At 39.5% G+C, this 25,724-nt stretch overlaps 3 protein-coding genes across 17 annotated transcripts in view; 2 read left to right on the plus strand and 1 right to left on the minus strand.

Annotated features, from left to right (window-relative positions):
* Positions 1-25,724, minus strand: part of MED12L (mediator complex subunit 12L) — a 321,153-nt gene that overhangs the window by 198,965 nt on the left and 96,464 nt on the right. For 10 of the 13 annotated variants that reach the window (XM_073359681.1, XM_073359677.1, XM_073359674.1 and 7 more), the window contains 2 exons: positions 25,099-25,203; positions 24,434-24,610 (listed from right to left, as the gene is read on the minus strand). In XM_073359681.1, the coding sequence (XP_073215782.1) occupies positions 24,434-24,610; positions 25,099-25,203 (282 nt within the window). The remainder of the gene's footprint in view (positions 1-24,433; positions 24,611-25,098; positions 25,204-25,724) is intronic. The other 3 variants (XM_073359680.1, XM_073359679.1, XM_073359678.1) reach the window with 1 other exon arrangement.
* On the plus strand, positions 1,412-7,234 carry P2RY14 (purinergic receptor P2Y14). The gene is made up of 2 exons (XM_073359687.1): positions 1,412-1,500; positions 4,196-7,234. Exon 2 carries the CDS (start codon positions 4,220-4,222, stop codon positions 5,210-5,212), a length of 993 nt encoding a protein of 330 aa, XP_073215788.1. The 5' UTR covers positions 1,412-1,500; positions 4,196-4,219; the 3' UTR covers positions 5,213-7,234.
* On the plus strand, positions 1,443-18,288 carry GPR171 (G protein-coupled receptor 171). 3 transcript variants are annotated; one of them, XM_073359688.1, is made up of 2 exons: positions 1,443-1,500; positions 16,682-18,288. In XM_073359688.1, exon 2 carries the CDS (start codon positions 16,737-16,739, stop codon positions 17,685-17,687), a length of 951 nt encoding a protein of 316 aa, XP_073215789.1. In that variant the 5' UTR covers positions 1,443-1,500; positions 16,682-16,736; the 3' UTR covers positions 17,688-18,288. The 3 variants fall into 3 exon arrangements, with proteins under 3 accessions (XP_073215789.1, XP_073215791.1, XP_073215790.1); XM_073359690.1 differs by lacking the exon at positions 1,443-1,500 and adding an exon at positions 7,484-7,543; XM_073359689.1 differs by lacking the exon at positions 1,443-1,500 and adding an exon at positions 14,686-14,842.

A 25,724-nucleotide genomic window follows, 5' to 3' on the forward strand; every position in this document is an offset into this window, starting at 1 on the left:
GGGCTGGGCTCTGTGCCACCTTCACATGAGCCACCACAGAGCAGTAGTGTATGCAACGGAAACTGGGAGGACATGGCCAATGGCTTTGTGGTTCCAGAGGTTCAGTTGCCACAAACTTCCCCATAGAGAGGAGGGGGGCAGCAGCAGCTGCACAGGGGCATATCTATTTTTTGTCAGAACATAGGAGGGTAGAAAATGATGAATTACTTGAGAGAAAATGAGGAGTTATTTAGTGGAGCAGCTATGGTGCTGAGGCCATTACATTAGGACCTTTTATATTGGATCACTACATAAGATATTGCTTTTTAATTTTATTTTTGAAGAGTGGTGGTGGCATGCATCAAGTCACAGAAACTTGCTACACACGTTAGCCAGCCTAAAAATGATATATTTGAAGCACCGTCCAGACAGCTGTGAATGCAGATCCACATTTATAAACAATAAAGATGTACAGTACAGAATTCTAGCATCATCTTCAGAGGATACCCAAACCAAATGTTCAATATATGATCACAGTGATTAGTGAAAAGCAAGACACAGCCTTGGCAACAAGAACTACACAGGCTGTTTTAAGAACTTCTGGTCAAGGACAACAGTTTCCAGTACCAATGAGCAAAAAAGGATAAAGTCTGTTTAGGCATTATAGCTCTCACATGAGGATAGAAACAGGCTACCAACTAAGTGGATTTTCTAATGCACTATTAAAAAAGGATAATTAATATAGCAGTTTTAGTGTTAAGTGTTCTACATTTGTGATAGAGCTTTTAAAATCTGACATTAGCTGAAGAGTTTTTTGTTTGTTTGTTTTTTTAAAGGAGAGGGATGAGCTGCTAGTGCTATATGCTGGGGCCAGGAAACTTACAGGACTCCAGCCCAGCTCGTCCCTCCCCTCCCCGAAAATGTAGTGAGCTCTTACCTCATGTTGTGTCCACACAGAAGGATATGGGACTCTGGGGCTATATACACAACACCCCCTCACAACAGCTGCTCCAATAACTCCCTGGCTTTCCAATGTAGCACGGGCCTGGCTCTTAGAATGTTCATAGTTAGTTATTCTGAAGCACTACCAAAATTTTCCTGAGGAACGTAAGCCAAAGCAGGGAAATGACTGTTTATCAACTTATAATTCAGTTAAACCTGAATGGAATTTCACACGATGTGCAAAACAGAAGTCTCTAGCCCTGGGCCTTTGTCTCTGCCAAATTTTAAAGGCCTGCTACAAACAATGGAAGTGTTAGAGCTTCTCAATAAAAGATCTCCACAATCTTTTATAATGTTAAATATTAGGCAAATTAAATACAGGGGTTACTGTCAGCTCCCCCTAAATACCCTTTAAGGAGATATGTAACCATTGACACACAACTAAACTGTATGTTTTTCATTTTATGTACAGATTACCCAAGAAAGGAAAAGTCCCAGTCCCTTGGGATGCAAAACTCCCTTAGAACACTGACACCTCAGTAAATAACCACTGCAACTTATCAAATCAGAAGAAAACAGGTAAGGATATGCCACTGGTTTCAGCTGACTTACAGATTCTGTCCTGTGTGTGATTTCAATCACTCACTAGATATAGCCAGCTTGTATAGGCTAGATAATATATTTATGAACTATATAACTGTTAAAAGGAAACTGAACTAAGCAGAAATTGAAAGTGTAATCTTTCTCTAAGGAATCCTCTGTCTTGGACTTAAGCGAGAGACAAAATACAAAGCTCTTCTATACCCACCTCTTTGTGCCAACACCATCGAGACAACCCTCCAGAGTGTGCGGCATCTGCGCAAGGACCATCACCTGAACTTGCCCAAACTCTTTATAGATACAGAACCACTAGCCATTAGCAAAATTCTTGCGCATATAGCTCATTTTCTATGTAGCACCCAAATATTTCCAAGGCACTTGACAAACATGACAGCTCCCTGCTTAGAAGAGTTTACAGTCTAAACAGAAAAAATACAGTACAAACAAGGGTTTAGGGAAGAGGACAGTACCCAAGGACTACAGTTTTCAAACACAGATGCCTTAATACCTAAATAAAAGTGGTCTGATTTTCAGAGATAATGAGCATATGCAACTCCCATCAATTTAAAATGAGCCTACAAATAAGGCAATGTTTAGGTGCTTAAATGGGGATTTAGGTATCTAGCTTTAGCCATTTCAGTTGGGGAAATTGTAGCAATTTTTTTTTAATCTTCCTATATTTGATAATTCCTTCCCAAGCTCTAGGTGAATTAACCTTATGACCCTTTAATGATCCTCCCCATCTATTAACATTGTGACTATAGTCTAACAGCCCTACACCTTTCTCTCTCTCTCTCTCTCTCTCTCTCTCACACACACACCCCTCTTTTCCCAACTAAAATTGACAGCTAGAGTTTAAAGTTGTTTACAGTTGGATGTGTGTCTACTAGGAAAAGATTTAACTGTGGGCCTCTGAACCTATTACTGGGAGAATCTGGGACCTGTGATATACCATATGCCATCCTATTCCAAGTTAAAGGTGACTGACTTAAAACCTGACAATCTCTCTGTAAACCGGATGTTTCAAATACAGTATGCAAAAGGTGACCCAACTGTGCAGTCCTATTTCTAAGAAAATTTCCCATGTTGTGTATTTAAAATGACCATGAGCTTGTGTCTGAGTTCCAGCCTCCCACGCACAGGAATCCCATGGATCTGCTATTCTTAACTTTCGGTTCACTTGTGACCATTGCAAAACAAACTTATGGCAACAAGCAAAAGCTTTACTTTCAAAGGGACACCAAAGAGCTTTGTTTTCTCAGTTGTTCTTAAAGTTTTAGTTTGCCAAATACAGCAGCAATATACAGTATTGGTTACTCAGTTCCCAACAAGGACAATAGACCCACATAAACCTTCTGTCAAAGGAGAGCAGGCAGCAGATGTGATTTCCTGGAGCCCATGAAGAAATGATTTATGTTTTAATTTGGGGAGCCTTAGAAGACACTTCTAGCTTACACCTTATGCTAGTGTACAAACGCATCTTTATAATCAAGCCACTAACAACTAAGATAGAGCAAGCTGTGCTAGTTGCACTTAAGGCTTTCCTTCAACAGAACGTAAGGAATGCTGGCATTATGCCTCTTGTTTACAAGTGCAATATACAGAATTTAAAATTTGCTGAAGCAACATTTCTCTCCCTCACACATTCTAATAACATACAGGATATCTATAGTATACCAGCCTTAGAATTCAGAACTCCAGACCTTTGTAACTGCATATATCTGCACTCATTAAACCACATATACTATGCTCCAAATCCTGTTCCCAGTACCTAGCCCAAGGAACTGGAGTTGGTATCTCCATGGGGCCATGACAGGAAGAAAGCCTACTCCCCAAGTAATATAGTATCAACTGAGTGACTGTCCAGCTGCTACTCCAGCCTCAGGACTGGAGCAGCCCCTACGGCCCTCGTGAGCAATGGATCTGGGCAGGAATATATTCACCAATCTTGCCCCCACTAGCATCAATCTTGTCTCCACTACATAACAAAAAACGGGGACCTACTCTAAACACCTGAAATCATGCCTTACATATTACTCCTGCAGAACAGAACTTCATAGATTCTGCTGTGTCTGGAACCATCCATGCTTAGAGGGTGCAACTTTGTAGTACACTGAAGGGGAAAAAAGTGAAATATTTCAGTGTTTTAAAAATATAATAATTTTGTTAAAGTGAAAAATGCAACATGCACTTGAGGTGCTGGGAAATCAGTGGTGCTGAAAATTCAAAAAAAAAAAACCAAAAACCTTCTGTTCCACCTTTTCTTCTAACATAAGTAATGTTGTAGGTAGGCTTTTCTTCCAGTAGACACCCAAAATTTAGATCACTAAGTGAATGATCACCCTGGTATTTTAACTAGACCATCCCACAATTTTCCCCACTTTTTTTGCAATAAGCCTGTCTCACAGAAAGGCATCAAGGACTTAGAGAATCTATTGTTTTCTTATTTAAAACAATACTATTCCCTCATAGAGCTAAAAGAGTGAACCAACACCAGTGATTAGACATTTATACTAAGCACATTTATTGGAAATGATATTTACTTCAGTTCCTGAAAAGCATCCTGATGATACAGCAAAGGACATCAATGTTAATTTTATAATAATGGAAACAACTTCAACATGAAAACATCCAATTTATCTTGCTGGTAAAACTGTTTTCCCTCTGCTTTCAGGAACACAGACTAAAATATTCTAAGATGTCCAACTCAAGCGTAAACACTTCAGGAAACAACTGTACTTACAACTCAACAGTAACTACTCATGTCATTCCACTGGCTTATGGATTCATTTTCATAGGAGGAATCCTGCTAAACGGTGTAGCAGCATGGATTTTCCTACATGTTCCTAGCAAGAAAAGCTTTGTCGTTTATCTCAAGAACATTGTTGCTGCTGACCTTCTTATGAGCCTGACTTTCCCCTTCAAAATTCTTAGTGATGCGGAAATTGGGCCTTGGCAGCTCAACGTTATTGTCTGCCGATATTCTGCTGTTATTTTTTACCTAAATATGTATGTTGGAATAACATTTTTTGGCCTCATAGGGTTTGACAGATACTACAAAATTGTAAAGCCTATGCTTACCTCCTTTGTTCACACAGTTAATTACAGCAAGATTGTCTCTGTAGTCATATGGGCATTGCTCATGTTTTTATCACTGCCAAATATTATTTTAACTAACCAAAGTGCTACAGAGAAGAATTCCAAAAAGTGTGTAAATCTTAAAAGTGAGCTTGGACTACAATGGCATAAGGCTTCAAGCTATATTTGCCTAGGAATTTTCTGGACTGTGTTTCTTCTGTTAATCATTTTTTACAGTGCAATATCAAGAAAAATATATAGTTCCTACAGAAAGTTCAGGAGAAATTCAACAGTAACTAGGGAAAAAATCAATCGCAATATATTCAGCATCATGTTTGTATTTATCATTTGTTTTGTGCCATATCATCTTTGCAGACTTCCATACACATTAAGTCAAACTGGGTCTCAGTTCTCCTGTCAGTCAAGCAAAAATCTGTTCTATGCAAAAGAATTTACTCTGTTACTGTCCGCTGCAAATGTGTGCCTTGACCCCATTATTTATTTATTTCTCTGCAAGCCCTTTAGAGAAAAGTTATACCAACAACTGCATCTCAAGTTGACAACTTCGGGTGAAATAGAAAACTCTAGATCCAGAAGGTCAAACACTACATGAAAGCGTAATTATTTCATAAATTCACATATCCCTTATAAGATGCAGTATGGAAAATTATTCCAGATTGCAAAGCAGTTGACAAAGGAATTGGACAAACGAAGAGCATGTGCAACAATAAACACAAGGTGTCAATTTAAAAAGCATTTCAGCTGTTCGTTTTCCATATTTAAAAGCATTACCACACACTGTACTGTGCACTACTTCCAGATTACGTCAAACTATAACTTCCATAAGCCAACCTGGAGCACATAAGAAGTGAAAGCTAGCAACAAGCGACTGAATAGCAAAGCTGCGCAAAAAATTTTGGACAAATCGCTTATTCAACAAAAAAATGCAGTTTCAGTTGGCTTCCAACTAGTCGTGAATTTGACATAAATAGTTTCGGGCATTCACAAAACGGCCAGAGGAAGGAGGAGGAGAAAGATGAGGAGGTAGTGACGCTCCTGCTGCTGGTGACGCTATCACCCACTCGTAACCTTTAGCCCAGTGGCTAGGGCACTCATCTTGAATGTGGTAGATCCAGGTTCAAATTCTCACTATGGAACAGACTTTTTGATTCAAGAATTTCAACCCAAACTAATTTTTTTCCCCTATTTTTTGCAACTGATGTTGAATTTAAAAAAAATCCGTTATTTGCCCAGCTCAGGGATGGAGGAGATCTTCTACCTCAGCAGCAGACTGTTTTGGAGTGGCTGGTAGAGACCAAGTCAGAGTACTCAGCCCCTGAAGGGAAGAGAGAAAGCCCTATATTAATCTCCAGCAAAATGAAGAGCTGAGATGACTGATTCTGGAGACAGTTCCACACAACCAACTGTAAGGACAGTTGAAGGATGATAGGAAAGAATAAAGGTGTAACATAGCTCAGATCCTCAAGGCTCTGCATAGAGCTTGGGGAATCCTAGAATGATTTGGCGACGGGAGGTAATTTTATAGTTCATGAAAATCTATTTGAAACCTTTATCTTATTTAAGAGCAACAAAACTATAGGAATCTGTAAGAGTGATTCTCACAACCTACAGACAGTAACAGAAAATTATATCCTGTCTGTTTTTAGAAACCACCCTACTGAATTCTACAGCACAGATATGCTATATTATTTTAAGCAACAGAGGATGGTTCTACAAACCTGTAGAAAAGTATTTTTCTACTAAATTCTACAGGACTTCATAATGAAGAAAGTATATTTTAATGGGCCTTTTTATAAGTCTCCCAGTCTACTGATTAACACACAAATCATTACTGAAATTCTGCTGAAACAGTTTAGTCCCATGTTTAATATGCTATTCTGCTTTGGAGTTAGATGTGAGGCCAATATTCTTGCATTTTGGACCACTAAGTACTGGGAAAATTTGAGAGGTCCCAATCTTATCCCTGTTTCTCCAGGCTGAAATAATGCCTAGTGTATCATTTGCATACTCTCCAACGACTAGTTTCAAACAGCTCTATTCTCTCAGAGCACAGTCCTTTTTGGTAACATGCCCATGCACATTATTATATACAGTAGCTTGTCAAATCATTGGCTTACTCATACTATGCATAGCTGTACATTTTACAAGACAAATGGAAATACATGCCAGCATATCAGAGAGTGGATTAAGTCCTTAGAAGAGACTGTCAATTTGCTCTAATACCAGGTATACACAGCAACTGCTGCTTATGTACAGAAAGACGGAAATGAAATTTAAGGGAAAATGGTGACCCGCACAGATGATTTAGTAGATGAAAAACTAAACACCCATTCAGATCAGCAGAGACTGAGTCATTACTATATCTATGGGATGAACAAACACTGTCTAGCATGCAGTTTAGTCTGCACCAAAAAACCTGCAAAGCAAAGAGGCTGTGACTTCTTCACAAACAGTGAATTTTTAGGAGGCAAGGAGAGTCTACTGAAACTAGCTGTTTGAACCTAAAACTCAGAGCTATTAGTTTCTCTTTAAAACAGGACATTTGTGTACTTGGAAAGAATGATTTGGTATTTTGCTTTGTTTCATTGTTTTTCTTTGTACAAAGAACTGAAAACTACCCATATTTCATTTATTTTTGTGTGTACATATGTTTTATTGTGCATCTCGCATGTTTTATTGTGTTTATACTAAAAAAATAAAACCTCTCTTTTTCAATGCAGCTAGGTTTGTTTGGATTTTATAATTTTACATGGGGAGTGGGCCAGTGAACGTAATGTTTATAAAAGATTCCAGATGACTCCTCTGCAAATGGAAGCTCTCCGTTTTACTCTCTATGGCTGGAAACAACACGAATTTTTCCAACAGGGATCCTGCCAATTTGCCTTACCACTGTTCTGAAAGGACAGTCTCTCAGGATGAAAAGGTAGTTCATAACTAATATGCATTTTTAACTAAAAATAAGGCATCCTGGTGACAAGGCTATGGGCTGTATTGATAATCAGTACATAAATGCATTCACTGAATCCCTAATCTGTTTGTTGAGGCCATGTCTACCATGAACTGATTTGAGAGCACCAACCCACAGTGATGGCTTTTTGTCACTCTTGACCTATGCCAGATTTGCCCTAAGGGACTAGGAAGTAAACACCACATTTCTGGAAAACCATCTAGAGTCCCATTGATATTACTGTTTGAATTGGCACACCGAAATCCCAGACCCTCACATCCCCACATTTTACAGAGGTTTAGATTTTCATCTGAATGTCACATATCTAGTGAGTCCATATCTAGTCTGAACTTTCTTTTAAGATCAGAAACAATATTTCTCATGTTGCCTCAGGTCTCTTTGACACGTCAGTCTGGTTTCAGAACAGTGTATATAGAGAAACTGCACTGGTTCCATTGGTAGGCTAATTCCTCCTGGCAGTAGAAATCCAGATGTGTCAAGGAGGGGAATCTACTGGTTTGTGAGAGATTTTAATTTTCTTATTGTAATTTATGGCAAGAGCACCTACTACCTTGCATAAGTGCCCCTTTGTATATGCTGCATTATCTAAACAAAAGGGCCAGTGAAAGAGTACTGGTATAGTGACATGAAAACAGCATCTGTCACCTGCCTTTGTAAAATCTCATCTTCATGACTAGAAAGTAATTTATGCAAACATATCTATATTCTGGAAAAATCCTTCCTCCCCACCCAAACAGGTTGACACGTTATCACTTTGAACGACTAGATATATGTTAGGGGGTTACAATGGAAAACATACTGCTCGCTGTGCTTTTTTTTTTTTTTTTTTTTATATTGCCCTATTAAAAAACAATCCATCACTGGATAACTTTGATGCAGAACAGTGCGTCCATAGCCTTTGAACCAACAATAGTTTGGTGTCTGTACTGGGCACAAGTCTCAACCAGCCTGCCTATTAAACCTAGTTTTGCTCCCTTCCCCTCACAGTGCTTTTCACTTTTACTTGGACTGAAAATAAGCTAAATAAACTGGAAAGGACAGGGCTTGCAGGTGAGGTCAGAAATGTATTCTACACTAAGGTGGTTAACTCTACCTCTGAAAGAAAGTGAGTCGCATACCTTCAGCAGACTATCTACCTACCCCAACTGCCTCCCCAGATGGCCAGAAGTCTTGCAGTCATGCCACTGTCACCAACCATCCAAGGAGGGACTTACTTTCTATAATTCCTTCCACTGGTTCAGAACCAAACAGAAATGTGCCTGTTCACTTTAGGCTAGTGGTTCTCAAACTTTTGTATTGGTGACCCCTTTCACACAGCAAGCCTCTCAATGCGACCCCCCCTTATACGTTTTTTTATATTTAACGCTATTCTAAATGCTGGCGGCAAAGCAGGGGCTTGGAGGTGGAGGCTGAGACCTTGCAACTCCCACATAATAGCCTCACAACCCCCAGTTTGAGAACCCATGCTTTAGGCAGCTACATAAGCAATAGAAGAATTGTCTTCCTCATGACACCCTGGGCTCCACTATAATAACATGGTTGTGTTCCTTTTGAGAAGTAAGGGACTGAAATGTATTTTGTGCCTACTGCAGAGGTAACCATTTCTGTTCTCCTCCTGGGTAGAGGTAACATGCAGCATGAGAAGCCAAGGGAGATTTAAAGCATAAATGTGAAAATGAAGTTGCTCATAAGGTTTTAAACATAAATTTCTAAATGGAATTCAAAACTATCTTTTTCTTAAGATTCACTTGTTCAGCCACTCAAACTCTTGAGGAGATAACCAGATATGAGCACATATATCTGTCACATAAAACTCAGAAATGTAGAGTACATAAATCTCACACTAACTTATGCATCAGCTCATACACCTGCTCTAGCCTGTAGTGATAATGCACGAGCTACATCGGACAAACGTCAATGATCCCATTAACGTGCAATGGGTTATTTATGTTAATGCTTTGGACTGGAGCTTCAAATTCCTTCTCCACTAACAGAACACCACAGTTTTTCCAGAAGCAAGGGCTAAACTCAGCAAATAGGAATTAATTTATGGAGGAAAGCTCATGCCAAACTCTGCCAACATAAAGGATGAAATCCTGGCCCCACTGAAGTCAGGTGGGGAACTTCCACTGACTTCAGCATGGTCAGGATTTCACCCACAAAATGACTGATTTCCTTAAGTTTTAATCATGCATCCTTTTTATGGAAGTATATTTAATAGCAACATCTCTTAATAGATCAACTAATAAGGATCACTTACACAGCACTGCACATCTTTAAAGCACTGTGTAAACATGAATTAATTAAAAGTAATTAATTACAAATTATAAAAACACTACACCATAGCCTGTCAGGGAAGATACTTGCGATCACGTTACGCAGCTGACATTAGCTGCCATGAAGTGCAGCACTAGGTCATTTACAGGCCCTGCTCATTACCATTTTTATACAGCAGCTTGGCTGCACGCAGTGCAGTGTGCCAAACAAGAACTATGCCCCTCCCAAAAGAGATTACAGTCTTAAAGAGACAGGAGTTACACTGAACTACAAAATAATAATTTACCATTCTTTATGTTTAACTCAAAAAATTAAAGTCCATTCCTTCCCCTCAACCCCACAGTAAATGACCCTGATCACAATTCATATAACTCCCTTGTGGCAGGATCTAAATTTTTGATGTTTTTGTAAATATATTATGGGGTAAACAATGAATCTGTCAAATGAAAGTCACAAGACACAGTGTGCCAAAATTGCTAGCTAGTATATGTAGAGGTTAAAAATGTACAGAAAAACTTCTTTTTGCTTATTTCCCAAAAAGACGTGCAGGAGCCTCCCTCATGAGACTTAGGGACAGTACGAACAGAGCCAGAGTTTACTTGGATTCCTCATAACAAACAAACAGGAAGAAAACCATAAATGAAAGAACCACCATAAGAACTCCATGGTTGAATGCTGCTAATAAAACTTGTCAACAATTACTCCTTAAGGACAGTTTTAGTCACAAAGCTTATAATCACAAAATGGATGTGGAGAAAGGGATAAAGGAAAATTCCAGGACTCATTTTTATTAGTCCCCTGATTAATATAAACTTCAGAAACCCAGTAAACTCAGCTCTCACAGTAACTGGCTGAAAGAAAAAAAAACACTTAGTACATCTTCAAGAGTGATCACCTCCTAATACCATGTAAATATTTAAATATCAACATAAATCCCGGATTAAAAAATAAAGATTTCCCCCAACTCATTAAATTATATTTTCAAACTCATTCACTCTCTCTCTAAAATATAGAAAGTTTTTTTTTACTATGGTTAGGGTGTTACAAACACAATGTTACACATATTTCTCTCAGCTTAGACTGTGTTAGTGTGTGAGATGCCAACTCCTGTGTGTGTGTTTTCCAACTTTATACAGACATATTGGAGTTCAGCAACTCAACCCACACATACACACAAAAGAATTCAAAGCTGAGAGAAATCTAAAATTGACATCTGTATTTGTAACATTACAGAACATACAACTTTACATTGTACATAAGACAAGGATCCAAAGACAATGGGCCAAATTCATCTCATCGGTAACTCACTCCATGGCAGGACTACTGTATTTCTGAGGCCTGAACAAGCTTCTAAATATGTTGCTCTCCTACATCCCACATGTAATGTGATTGTGCAAATGGCCTTGTAACTCTCCTCTCTAGCAAAATGCCATATGAATCTCCATTTACACTGCCATGTCAACCAATACAGCCATTCTAATACTGTTTTCAGCTACCTCACCAGCATTTTGCCTGCTTCCTTCCTATTGTTCTGCATTATATACATACATGTGTTTCCTGCTCCCACATTTTTAAAAGTGACAGCAAAAGACAGCAAGAGAGATTTTTCTAGCACTCAGGACAACAAACACGGCAAAAGTGAACCCCTATGACCAAAGTGTTCACGCCCATCAGCAACATCCCAGGTAAGAGGATGAATACAGCAGCTCTCAATCTTTTTCACTCTTATGAGGGTTAGAAACTCCACAAGAGAAAAACCCATGAGACTGTGAATATGTCTATGCTGAAATTAAAAACCCACAGCTGGCCTGCACCAGCTGACTCAGGCTTATGGGCTTGGGCTAATGGGCTGTAACTGTGGCGTAGTGTTCGTGCTCGGGCTGCAGGTGGAGCTCTGGGACCTTCCCACTTCGCAAGGTCCTCTAGAGCCTGGGCTCCAGCCCGAGCCCAAATGTCTACATTGCAGTTAAGAAGCCCCTTAGGCTGAGCCCAAGTCAGCTGGCATGGGCCAGCCACAGATTTTAATTGCAGAGCAGACATACCCTGTGTGGTCACAAAGTATGCAAAGCCTTGTATGTCAGTAACCGGCCTAACAAATGATTGTCAAACCCTGATTCAGGAAAGTATTTAACCATGTTCTTCAGTGCTTTCCCAAATAGAGATGCTTTCTTGAATCAAGGCCTGAATGATGGGTGGATGTGAACTTTCTGGATTCAAGTACCAACACTCTAAATTAATCAGATGGGGAATATTATGTTTATAACATTCTTCCTCCTGGGAGAAAGGGCTACATACTGCCTTATACACTTTAGAGTCACACCGCTGCTTCTTAACTTCTGACTATGACGGAAGTCCTATCCTTTTCTCTGAAAGCTGGGGTCCGTGACGTATTGCCTCCTGCAAGAAGGGGGCTTAAAATAGAAGTGTCTTGATACCTTTGGCTAGATCAGTCAGCCATCATGATAAAAAGTAAAAATATATATGAACCCCACTGACTTATTCAATAACTGACACAAACAGGGGAGCTTACTGAGGGGGTGCTGATCCAGAAATAAAGACAAAAATCTTAAAATGACATAAATTGCATTTTTATTCATTTGGAGATAATGCCATGCCTCCTCCCCTTCTGAATAACTAGAAAGATTTAGGAAAACTAGAGACATTTCATTCCTTTTGGATCCAGGGGGATTCCTCTCCTTTTATATACCTGAGGAAGTTCTCAGAGATCTGGGTTCAACTTGAACTCCAAAATCTTAAAATGAAATTAAATTTGAGCACCTGGGGTTTCATGTTAAAAACATACAGAACTACCAGGTCTGCATGATTTAGGTGGAAAGCCATAACTCCACCCACATTTGCTCAATTCTGAATCCAGGATCACTCAAAAACTTTATGAACCTTTCCAAACATTTCACAAACATAGTCTGAGTTTTGAGTTTGTGACTAAGCTTGAAACCAGACACACGGAGTAGTTTCTTTACGAAGGATTTTCCCAACCCTGTAGGCAATAAGGGTATTTTGGTTGGTGGTGATAACTACTTCCATTTGGCATGTCATTCGACTTTCTGAGATCTTGACGATTGTCTGCAGTGAGTTTGCTGTACATTTTAGTTTCTCTGTACTACTGCCAGAGAAACTAGGCTAAATTCAACAGCTTGTTCTACTGTCTGGGTTTTTCTCAAAAAGAAAAATATGAAGATTTTTGCTGCTCGCTCAGCCCATCTATTTTTAGTAGAGACTGGACAAATATCAGAAGATTTGAAACTTGAATTTGGTTCAGAAAGACATCCATATGCTTAGATATCTACTAGAAGCACTTGAAACTTTTAAGTCTGCAAACTGGGCTGTAACTCTTGCAAGAAAAGACTTACTCATAAGATTTCTTATACCTCTGCTTCTGCTTCCAAACCACATGCCACAAGACCAGCCCTTAGTTACAGCATCTTGGCGCTTCTAATTCTAATTCCAGCCATAACTTGAAAGTGCACAGTGGGGAGGAAAGGGGAACGCAAGTGAACATGTGACAAAGCTTCCCCACACAGCACAGCAAAGCGTGCCAGGGATTATGAATTATAAAGTTCACTAACATGCTGGGATCTACTTGCCCCATATAGACCTTGCTGGCAGTCTCTAAACGGTACCTGCTTCACATTAACATAGTCCTGTTTGGATGACTTTAAGGTGAATTAGGTACCTTTTAGAGAGCACCATCAGAGTCTACACAGGGCAGTTAGAGCCCCACATGTTAGCACAAATCACATACCTCTAGTGAGCTTTGCCATCACCATCCAGACAAGCCCAAAGTTTCAGTCTTAAAATAAATTAAGGTTTGAGCAGAGTCATCAATCCCTCATTCACAATCAAATCAATGTTTGTTAACCTTAATTTTTATTACAACAGATTGACAAGCCTGTGGGTGCGGACTCTGGCCCTGCGCCACTTACCTCGAGCGGCTCTGGGGTGGCAGCGGCGCGCAGCAGGGCTAAGGCAGGCTCCCTGCCTGCCCTGGCCCCGCACCCAGAAGTGGCCAGCATGTCCGGCAGTGGCTCTTGGGAGTGGGGTGTGGCAGGTGGCTCCGCTGAGCACTGCCCTCGCCACTGCGCAACCACCCCCGAAGCTCCCATTGGTGTGGTTCCCCATTCCCAGCCAATGGCAGTTGGTGCCAGTTGGGGGTTGGTGCCTGCAGGTGACGGTAGCGCACAGAGCCTTCTGCCCCTCCCTCCCCCTTCCCCAGGGGCCGCAGGGACGTGGTGCCAGCTGCTTCCAGGAGCAGCGTAGGGCCAGAGCAGGCAGAGAGCCTGCCTTAGCCCCGCTGCACCATGGAGCTGGCAATCCCACGGGCCAGATTGAAAGCCCTGATGGGCCGGATCCAGCCCACGGGCCGTAGTTTGCCCTCCCCTGCTCTAAAATGATAGAAATTACCCAAATGCCACCAAAATGTTGAAGCACGATAATCCATTCTATTTGTGTTAGCACGTCAGAGTTTATAACTCCATTCTTTAAGAGGCTGCCTTCTACCCACACAGCTCACTCTCGTTTTGTCCTGCAAGATGCAATGTGCCCTCAATATCTCACTGAAGTCAATGGAAATTAACAGGTGTAGAGGGCTGTGCAAGTTCTGGCCCCATGACAGCTGCAGGCAGTTTGCCTTCAGCTCAAGAAAACATTGTTCCATAACATCATCTTCTCCCAAAGAGGAAAAAGGCAACTTTGGATTGTTCCGTGAACACTAACATTTTTCTATCATGACCCTTTTAGGTAACTTCCAGGTTGTTTAGTAATTTGAGTGCTGGTTTTAATTACGTCAATCTACACATTTAAAAACCACAGAGACATTTCTCTTAAAAAGCAGCCTACGCACAAAGGGGAAAGGATTTACATATTATCAGACAAAGATGTGACTATCCACTGAGACTAATCAAGCATTTTACAAACTTTCTTCTAATGCCTATGAGACTTCAGAATCTAAAAAGGAAGGTATGTATTTTAAATGCTTTTTATACATTTTAATATGTCCATATACACCAAGGTAAATATATTGCATAAAATACTAAATAATATGCCAAATTGCACTGAAAAACTAATAGGTTAAATATTAAAAGCACTAATGTTTTTCACTGCACTTATTAAGTGTTACTTCATTATAACCATTTTGAATGTCTTGCCCTTTGGAGACCCTGGCTCCTTCCACATAAAAAAAAGCCCTCCAGTAGAGCAGCCCCTGAGCCAAAGAGAACTGGATACAGCTCATTCCCAAACTCATCTGAAATCAAGCAGAATAATCATTGTGGAATGACATAGTGAATTCTCTTTCATATCAGGAGTTTGGCTCCTACCTTCTGTTGGCTCAGGAACAAAACCAACTATTTCCTCTGTACCTTGTGGGCATTCAACTTCATTTAACCTCAGGTTAATAATCTCTTTTATTGGGAGGGTAATATCCTCCATTTGCAGAAGGGTGATTATAATAATGTTATAGATCTTCTATTTCTAGCCATGAGTAGTTTCAAGTAGTTGCATTTTTATATACACAATACACACAGGCCAAGTAATTATGTTATATTGATTCATTGTCAACTGTTACTACTCAGGCAACATTTAACCTAGAATTATGTTTGATCACTAAAACAAACAGAATTTTTAGCAAATGAAAAAGACAGTACTATATAAATAGAAAGCTAATATGGTTCAATGCTATTTCAACAAAGACTTGCTTCCTTGTCTTATTTCTCAGAAAAACTTTAAAACACTCATTTCCTCTTCAGTCAACATGTTCCAACTAAAGTTAATGCCAGTGTAGCTACTATAAAAAAAGTTATACAATGGTAGTTTCAGATAGTTAAAATAATACTTAGGTTCCCATCTAAGCAAATACACTTTCCTTTCCCTAAATGTCTGAGGAAGCCTGAAAATATGATGCAAATGACTGACAGATTCTTTAAAATGTTTTCTGAACTACATAAAATATTCATCAAATATATTTTTGTTTTGTTTAACTAGAAGAATCAACAATTTTAGGAATATTTAGTATTGAGCACAGCTCTCTATTGGATAGACCCTTATTGGTTTTGACAGAGTATTATTAATGTTTACTAATCCTGTAATATTTTATATATGAAGTATTTTTATAAACATTAACTTAACTGGGGGGGATTTGGGAGGGTTGGGTTGGTTTTTTGTTTGTTTTTGTTTTGTTGAGTAAAAGTGTCATTTTTTTTATAAAAAGTTACATTTGAGTGTGGCTCCAATGAACTGACTAGGTCCCTGATCCAGCAAAATCAGGGCCAGTCTTAGGGGCAAGGTGATCACCCTGAATCCCAACTTTTAATGGTGCCAAATCACCATTTGGGGGGGCACACCACTCAGTCTCTTTAGTTATTTATTTTACTCCGCTGCTCCACTCATCTGTTGTTGTGTGGTTTTGTTTGGGGGTTTATTTCTTTTAGGTCAACTGCTGGGTGACACTGAAAATGTTTTCCACCCAGAGGAGAAAAAACCCCAGGGGCAGCCCTGCTGCAGATACACAAGTAACTTTATATACACACACACAAATAGTCCCATTCGCTTAAATGAACTCTTCACATGAGTGAACATACTCAAGCATAAGTGTTTGCAGGAAAGGGACCCAAGATATTTCAATAAATTGCTTAAAACTTGAATGAAACCCATGCAACTTAATGTGAACTATTCCAGACACTGAGAAATACAAATACTTCAGTTTCAGTAATATCATTACCAAGTCTTGTCACACATTTTTATGAAATTATACTGGAACAAGATTCTCACACTAATTATCTCTAATGTCTTACTTTTCAGGTTCTAGATATCTTTAAGCAGCCAAAACACCTTACTTTTCCACCGGATAATTAAAATGTCCTTAAGCAATATCTCAAATTGCAGTGTCTACAGACAACTGGAACCATTTACCTATTTTTACTACTTAATTTTCCTCATTGGATTTATTGGGAGTTGTTTTGCCCTATGGGCATTCACTCAAAAGGATCAGAAACAAAAATGTATGAGCATCTATCTAATTAACCTCCTAACAGCTGATTTCCTGTTGACTCTGGCATTGCCAGTAAAAATAATTGTTGACTTAGGTATTGCCCCCTGGAGACTGAGGATATTCCACTGCCAGGTCACAGCTTGCCTCATCTATATTAACATGTATTTATCAATCATATTTTTGGGATTTGTAAGCATGGACCGCTGCCTTCAGTTAATGCACAGTACTAAGATCTATCGAATCCAAGAACCTGGATTTGCCAAGATGTTATCTGCAGTTGTATGGATAATGGTTCTCCTTATAATGGTACCTAACATGGTGATTCCAATCAAAGAAATAGAACAAAAGCCTACTGTGGGGTGTATTGATTTCAAAACAACAGTTGGAAAAGATTGGCATGTGTTTACCAATTTCATATGTACAGCAATATTCCTGAATTTTTCAGCCATGATACTTATTTCCAATTTTCTTGTTTTTAGACAACTTTACCTAAACAAATACAGCAAGAGTTATGCAAATGTAAAGAAAGCTCAGATAAATATACTGTTAGTAACAGCAGGCTACATCATGTGTTTCGTTCCTTACCACATTGTTCGGATCCCCTATACTTTGAGCCAGAGTGATGCTATAACCGATTGTCTTCTGAAACAATCCCTCTTTAAAGCAAAGGAATCCACTCTGCTGTTGGCAGTGTTGAATCTCTGTTTTGATCCTATTTTATATTTTTATCTTTCCAAGACATTTAGACTAAAAATTACTGAGACTTTTATAGCACATAAAGAAACAAAGATTCTCACAGGAGAAGGAGTACATTGAGAAGAGGCACATTATATACAAAAGTACTGTAGTATTTCAACGTAGACTACCAACACTGTGTATGCATATGTAATTTATACAACTGCTGTGCGTTTGCTGAACATGGCTAACAATGTCAATAAAATTACTGTCAAACCCTAACCCTGGGCAGAAGGAAAGCTTAATGATGGATCTGGATCACTTTATTATTTTACAGCTTCATACACTGATTTGGAATATTATACAGTTCTGTACTATCAGAAGACCCGATACGAGTCATAGGAATATTTTAACACACTGCTTAATTAAGAACATATGAAGTCATACTAAAGACCTACCCAAAAAATACCTATGAAGCATGATCCAAACATGTTTTGTAATGCAATTTATCAAGAAAGATTCAAAAATATTTAATAAAGGTTTATGAATTGAGGCGATCTGGACTCACCTTTACTACATAATAATGTTAAATGCTTTCTGTATTAATTTACCAGGTATAATAAAGGAAGAATGTACTCAACAGCAACTGATAAGCTGCGAAGACTCTCCACAGCCATAATAAAACCAAACATTTCAAAAGGCACTTTTTTTAGAAAGTTATTTTAAGCTGAACTGATTTAAAATGCACTGTATCTGCTTATATCACCCCTGTCATTGCTTACAAATAAATTTTTTCATTTTGTAATACTCATCTTTTTTCCCCATTTTGCTACTTCACTGAGTATTAAAATTATGGAAATATGTAAGTTACTACAGTAAAATTCTTGGGTTAAATGGGAAAAACTGAACAGCACGAAGTGTCTAGACAAAACGTAAAATATTCAATTTTTCTTTCTGTATGTTCGTGATTTTTATAAGACTTTTTAAACAAAAAACTACACCAATAAAATAGCTACATGGTATTTACATCTCAGACATTTAGAAAACCAAAATGTCTTAAACACCCAAAAACCAAAGACAAATACAAGTTATTGCCAGTCTGGATTCGTTCTAATGGTAAACCAAAAATACTTCAGAAATATGAAACAAAAACTAGATTGTCTTCGTTTACTAATCCACAAAACGTATTCGTATTTTGACCAACTGTAAACAAGCACCCAAAATTACTCTGGACAGACAGCTCATCCAACATCTAATAGCAAGAAATTAAGAGCAAGAAAATTCAAACCCAAGCTTCTTATATTTTTAAAGCAGAGATGATTATAAGTGCCACATCACATCTTACCTCTTGAACTGATAGCTACAATAGTTGGTTGAATTTTGTATTGTCTTTTAAAATTGTCAGGTTTCAGAGTAACAGCCGTGTTAGTCTGTATTCGCAAAAAGAAAAGGAGTACTTGGGGCACCTTAGAGACTAACAAATTTATTTGAGTATAAGCTTTCGTGAGCTGCATCCGATGAAGTGAGCTCTAGCTCACAAAAGCTTATGCTCAAATAAATTTGTTAGTCTCCAAGGTGCCACAAGTACTCTTTTTTTTTTTAAATTGTGTCGGTTTTCCTATGTTTTCAGTGAACATTTCTGGGCCGAGACACATAATCAGCCTTTAGGCTTATTCAGTATTAGGCCACTCTTCTGAAGCTGCCAACAAGGGTATGTGTTGGAAAGGTGGGATTTTCTCAGGTTGGGACATGTATCAATTAGCTCCCTTCATTTCTCAAGTGGCATACAGTTAAATGCCAACAAACAAACAAAGACCCAAAGAAGAAAAACCTACAATAATTCTTCAGTCCTACACATTTCACCATTACTAATCTCATACATACATTCTGATTCCCTTATTTCTCAGCTACACTGTCAATTATGACTCAGAAAATGAAACAGCAAATGAAACAGAAAAACTGTTACCAATGCATTGGTAAGTTAACCAGACAGCAGTCGTCCAATTCTACAGAAAATGAAAATTCCAGTGACTAACAGTATCCAATTTTCTATTCAGTATAATTGTTTATTTGATCCATAATCCCTAAATGAGTATTTTAATGCCGTACTCATTTTCTTTATCTAGCATATCACCATGTGTTATTATTTCCAATGCATACACCTGTAGCTAAACAACTACTCAGAAGGCTCATTGAAATATAAAACACTCAAAGTAACCAAAAAAGATTCCTTGCTACATCTCATATTATCTTGTGCCCTAAATTGGTTCGCATTTGGGCACCGCATAGCACAACAGGGTTAAGAATAAAATTAGTGTCACAGCAACAATAAATATAATCTTTTGGGGTCAAAGTTACCCAGTGTAGTAGGTGCTACTGAAGGTCGTCACTTTAGTAGAGCCACTATGGACAAGAGCAACTGTGGAGTGGCAGGGCTAGCCCTACCATGAGGCGAACTGAGGTGGCCGACTCAGATGTCAGACTGGCGGGGGGGGGAGAGAACCACTAGGACCCACACAGAAAATTGTGTCTGCTGCTGGTGCATATGTATTCTCTCTGCTCTAGATGCACAGAAATGGTGGAGTGCTGTGCTGGAGGAAAGAGGGCACAAGAGACATAACAGGCAAGCAGGAGACAAGGTGAGAGGAAATAACAGAAAGCAGCAGGAGCTGCAGGGAGAGAGAGGAGTAGGAGCCTCTTATGTACCTGTCTAGCATCCCCAGGAGCCTGGACTGATTAACACTAGCTTCTCAGGGAGCTTCCTGCTGCTTCCCTGAACCCACTTGAGGAGAACAGGCAGTCAACTGAAGTAGTAGGAGCCAGTTAGACCCTTAAGACGCTGATATCTTCCTTCACGCAGGCCCTGCTACCAGCCTGCTTATTTGTCCCCTTCAATTGAGCATTGAGAGCCAATATAGCTGGCACAGAATAGCAGTCATGAGTGAAAGAAGAAAACACCCCTCTGGGGCAGCATTCAGTAAAAGAAAGAAAGCAAAGGAAGCTTTTCTATCTAAGCAGGAAGGAGTTCTCCTGAGATACATAGACACAAATGTTCACGGTGAGCCTTCCGGCCCCTGTGAGGATGTGTGTGGTGAGGAGATGCTTGATCTTCCAGTTAGTCAGCGTGCAGGTAACCTGGCAGCTACTGCAGCATCCATATCTCCATCTCAAATGGATGTAACCATGTACATTCCTGAAGAAAAGTGTAGATCAGAGAAGTGTGTGGTGGAGGCGCAAGAAACACCTGCTGCTGAGTTTAGTTCCTTAAGTGTAGATGATCCAGGACTGTGGACCCACTTGAGCAGTAGCCTGAGGGACTTCCTTGTGCTGCATGGGCCACAGCAAGTGAAAAACCCCAAAGACAATGAAAATAGAAGTTTCCATCCAACACATTACTGGCGTGGAATCCCCAATGGTGACAAGGTTTATGTACTCAAAAACCCAGAATGCTGCTTACTGTTTTTGTTGCAAACTCTTCCAGTCTAATGTTCCATTCACTTGGGTTCCACAGGAACAAAGAACTGGAAAAATCTGGCTAGAAATCTGGCATGCCATGAGAAGGCAGCAAATTACCAGAGAGCATTGCATAGCTGGAAAGAGCTTGAGATGAGACTAAGGTTAAAGGCCACCATAGATGATCAGCATCAAGAGACGATTGCATCAGAGTCTCTTTACTGGCAAAATGTTCTGAAAAGGCTCATTGCCATTGTGAGTGCTTGCTACTCAAAACCCAGCACTGCGTGGCACTTCAGATCAGCTGTATGTGCCAAACAATGAAACTTCCTTAAAATTATAGAGCCGATGGCTGAGTTTGATGCTGTACTCCAGGAGCGTCTAAGAAGAGTCACCACCCAAGAAATGTACACACACCACTACCTTGGAAAAACAATTTCAAAATGAGATCACATAGTTACTGGCAACAAAAGTCAAACAGAAGATTGTGGCAGATCTGAAGTCAGCAAGATATTACTCTGTTATTCTGGACTGCACACCTGACATCACCCATATGGAACAAAATGACTTTAATGGTGCATTTTGTAAAACAACAGAACCTAGTGAAAAAGTCACCATTGCAGGGACAGTCAGAGCATTTTCTAGAATGTATTGACATTGATGATACTACAGGAGCTGGTATGACAAATGTGCTTCTTAAAAAGCTGGACGATACGGGAATTGCGATAGCTGACATGAGAGGTCAGGGCTATGATAATGGTGCCAACATGAGAGGAAAGAACAGAGGAGTGCAGACACGGATCCAAGAGTTAAACCCTTGAGCTTTTTTTGTCCCATGCAGTTCTCATTCATTGAACTTGGGGCTCAGTGATGCAGCATCTGCTTCTAGTGAGGCTGCTGAATTTTGTAATGTAATTCAAAGCATCTATGTATTTGTCTCTGCATCAACTCATCAACGTCAAATTTTGAAGCAACATCTGGGAACATCCTCTCTGACACAAACCCTGAGTGCCACACGATGGGAAAGTCAAGTGGAGGCAATAAAGCCTATCAAACACCAAATTGGGAAGATAGAGGATGCCATCGTTGCCATTATGGAGGATAATGCTATGACAGGAACTGTTCATGGGAGAACAGTGGCAGAGGGAAATGGAATCACCAGAAACATACATAACTTTATATTTCTGTGTGGCTTAGTGTTGTGGCATGACATACTGTTTGAAATAAATGTTATAAGCAAGAGACTCCAAGGTGCTGTCCTTGATATATCTGTAGCAATGGAACAACTGGACAAAGCAAAGTCATACCTACAGTCTTACCGGTCAGATGAGGGCTTTCAAAACATTCTGAAGAGCGCACAGAAGTTAGAGGAGGAACTTCACACTGAAGCTATTTTCCCACCCATTCAAGAATAGAAGAGTCACCGAAGATGACGACATTTTGATTACGAGGCACGGGATAATCCCATAAGAGACCCCAAACAACAATTCAAAATTGAATTCTTTAACCATGTGCTAGATTGTGCAATACAGTCAGCTGAAGAAAGTTTCACGCAGCTCAAGGAACACAGCAGTATATTTGGGATGTTCTATGATATTCCAAAACTCCTCACTATACCTGAAGAAGACCTACACCAGCAATGCAGGGTACTAGAGACAGTGTTGACACATGATAACATGTGCGATATTGATGCGAGTGATTTAGGCGATGAACTGAAAGCCCTTTCAAGATACATTTCAGCAGGATCAACTCCAAAGGCTGTTCTGGAATATATGTGCACAAATAAGATGATCACCCTCTTTCCAAATGCTTTTGTTGCTCTGTGCATACTTTTAACACTTCCTGTAACAGTTGCCAGTGGAACGCAGCTTCTCCAAGCTGAAGTTAATAAAAACACATCTGCACTCCACAATGACACAGAAGAGGCTGGTCAGCCTTGCAACCATCTCAATAAAGCATGATCTGGCCCAGACTGTGGACCTTCAGCAGGAAGCAGTTCAAATCTTTGCAACCAAGAAGGCACGGAAAGCACCACTTTGATTATTCAAACAGATAAAAATGCCAGTGTTTTCTACGCAGACAAGAAAAGTTACATTTGCTGTTCAGGCATTTGAAAGTTAAGTGTTACTTAAAATTTTTGAACAAGGCATTTTAAGTTGTTAATTCTCTTTTATTGGGGTAGGTAGCAGAGCAGTACCATGACAGGAGAAGAACAGGAAGAAGGCAGAATTGAGACCTTTCAAAGTTTTGACCCAAGCGAGGAGACATGGGGGTGTCATTTGAGCTCCCCGCCTCAGGTGCCAAAATGTTGTGGGTGGCCCTGTGGACTGGATAGACAGGAGTACTCTGCCTGGGCAAGCTAGGGCAGAGATAGGCTCTGTGCTGACTCTGCACGGGCCATCACAGAAGTTTGGAGGCAGGCCTGAGGAGAGGCAGGCTAGGCCACTAAGTGCACAGTTGCAAACGCCTGTATAGGAGCGGTCTCTAGAGTGAAACTTTAATTCTAACACAGAGGCTGTAGTGGCAGCAAGGAAGGGGATAACAAAACTATACGGAACTGGCAAGTGTGTGGTTTTTGCCCTGCCAAGATCCACACAGTTCCCCAAACACAGTCTGTTGGGTCATTTGCAAGGAGCATGGGAATCACATTCTTAATGCAGGAACACAAATTGTTCAACTATATCCCCAGGTTGGTGCAATAGGAAGCTCTAGTCAAAAAATGCAATAATCTAAAAAGTACAACAAAACCTAATTTTTAAACACACGTTTTCCAGAATTTCAAATATATTCCATCGTCATCATGAAGTAAAGACTAATATTAATATGAAGTTAACACCTGTTAACAGATCTTAGTAGCATTACTGCAGATATTTGTTTAGAGGGCCACATTTGACATAACCAGTTTTTTCCAGGAAGAAGAGGGGGAAGGGCAGGAGACCCCCTCTCCCCCTCCCCCCCTAAAAAAACCCTACTCCAGTGAATCCTGGGAATTTCCAGCAAAATCAAAGTAAAATAAGCCTTGTGTTATATTTAAGTGTTTATACTACACCCATCTAGGGTTGCCAACATTACATTTCAAAAATAAGGGACTGTTTTTTAGCACTCCTGCCTCACCCTTCCTCCCAATATTATCATCAGTATCATCACTGCAATAAATAATCATAAACAATAAAATAATAATTAGCAGTACTCACCTATATTTGCCAGGGGTATTTCTTGCAGCTTTTTGCCATCCTCAGCAACTCCCGATGTCATTGTACAGAGATGAATAAATAAGGGACGTCCCTTCTAATGAAGGGACTTTAGTGGTGCCCCATACCTTTGCTAAGTGATAAATCTTACCCTCCAAGCAGTTTTATTCTTTTATCTAAGTGCTTTACCATCTTCAATCTATACATTTACATATAAAATTTAAATGTAAGGAGTTAACTTACCAGAGGTATAGGGAAGTGTGTTGCATATTGCAAATGGCGAAGGAGGTCATAACTGGATGGAAAAATCAGTTCTCTCAGTTTTTCTCTCTTCACTGACTTCTCACTGTTCACTGAAATTCTTCCCTCTAACAAACAGTTGACATTCTCACAAGACTCCCCAGGCATTGGAGAAAAAATCTAAAGTAATGTAAAACAAATGTTTAAGATTACTGGAAACTGAAACATTCACAATTCAACCACTACATTGATTCTGCTCCTATTTACCTCAATGGAGGTGCTCAAGATTTAAACCATCATGAGAATAGAGAATCAGGCTCAACATGTAAAAAATATATTACACAACATTACCCCAAGCATTTGTACAGTGTGTATGTACAGACTAATAGTGCTTTGATATGCTGGAGATGGCCTAAGGGACAACTGTGGAAATCAGTGAGAGCTCCCCAATGTAGAAATGAAGCAATGCTGTAACAGGTGGGTGTATGAAGATTATGATGCAATACCCTATACTTGTAACACTACAAGGATTGGAAATGAAAGAATATTGGCCATATGACAATAATAAGATGGTTCTAATTCAGAATCATGGAGAACACGTTTGTGCAAATAGGAAGCAAGGGGCAAAGAAATGCATAGTGTGCAGAAAAATAAAAAATTAAACCTACTGGAAACTCCGAACCAAAATCTGTCTTAAAGTCACTCTTGTCTACATCATCAAAAATATTAGTGGTTCCTGAGTCAATGCCCATATGTTCCATAATACTATGTTCCTAATAATCACCAGAGAGAGAAAAAACACCAGTCAGATTATAATGAAAATTCTGTTTGATTGGTCATAAAGCCAAAAATTCCACCCATTTAAAATTAAGAAATATTTTATTGTTTAAAATCAAGAAAAAACAAACCATTCCTACTGTCAATATTCACAATGTTCCCCAATTTATAAAAGGTTTTCTAATTCATACCTATATACTAAAGATAATCAAGGATAGACTGGTTGAAAGGGAGACAAAGACAGATAGCACATCTTGTTCACCAAGAATCAGCATATGTACTCGGGTGACTCTGCCCATAGGGGCTCCTATAGAACTCAAAACTGTTTTCACCAGTATTGCTACCTGCCCTCCTTTGATGGATAGTATTTCCTCTGATGCATGTGTCCCTCTGGACACCACAGGGTGTAATCTGATTGAAAGTTGAGGACATGGGATATGTTCAGGTTGTGAGACTGTGGGAGCTGAAAAGGAAACCGAGGAAACACAAGAAGCAGACCATGGGTACTTTACAGGTT

Source organism: Lepidochelys kempii, chromosome 9, assembly GCF_965140265.1.
Source record: "Lepidochelys kempii isolate rLepKem1 chromosome 9, rLepKem1.hap2, whole genome shotgun sequence".
NCBI lineage: Eukaryota > Metazoa > Chordata > Testudines > Cheloniidae > Lepidochelys > Lepidochelys kempii.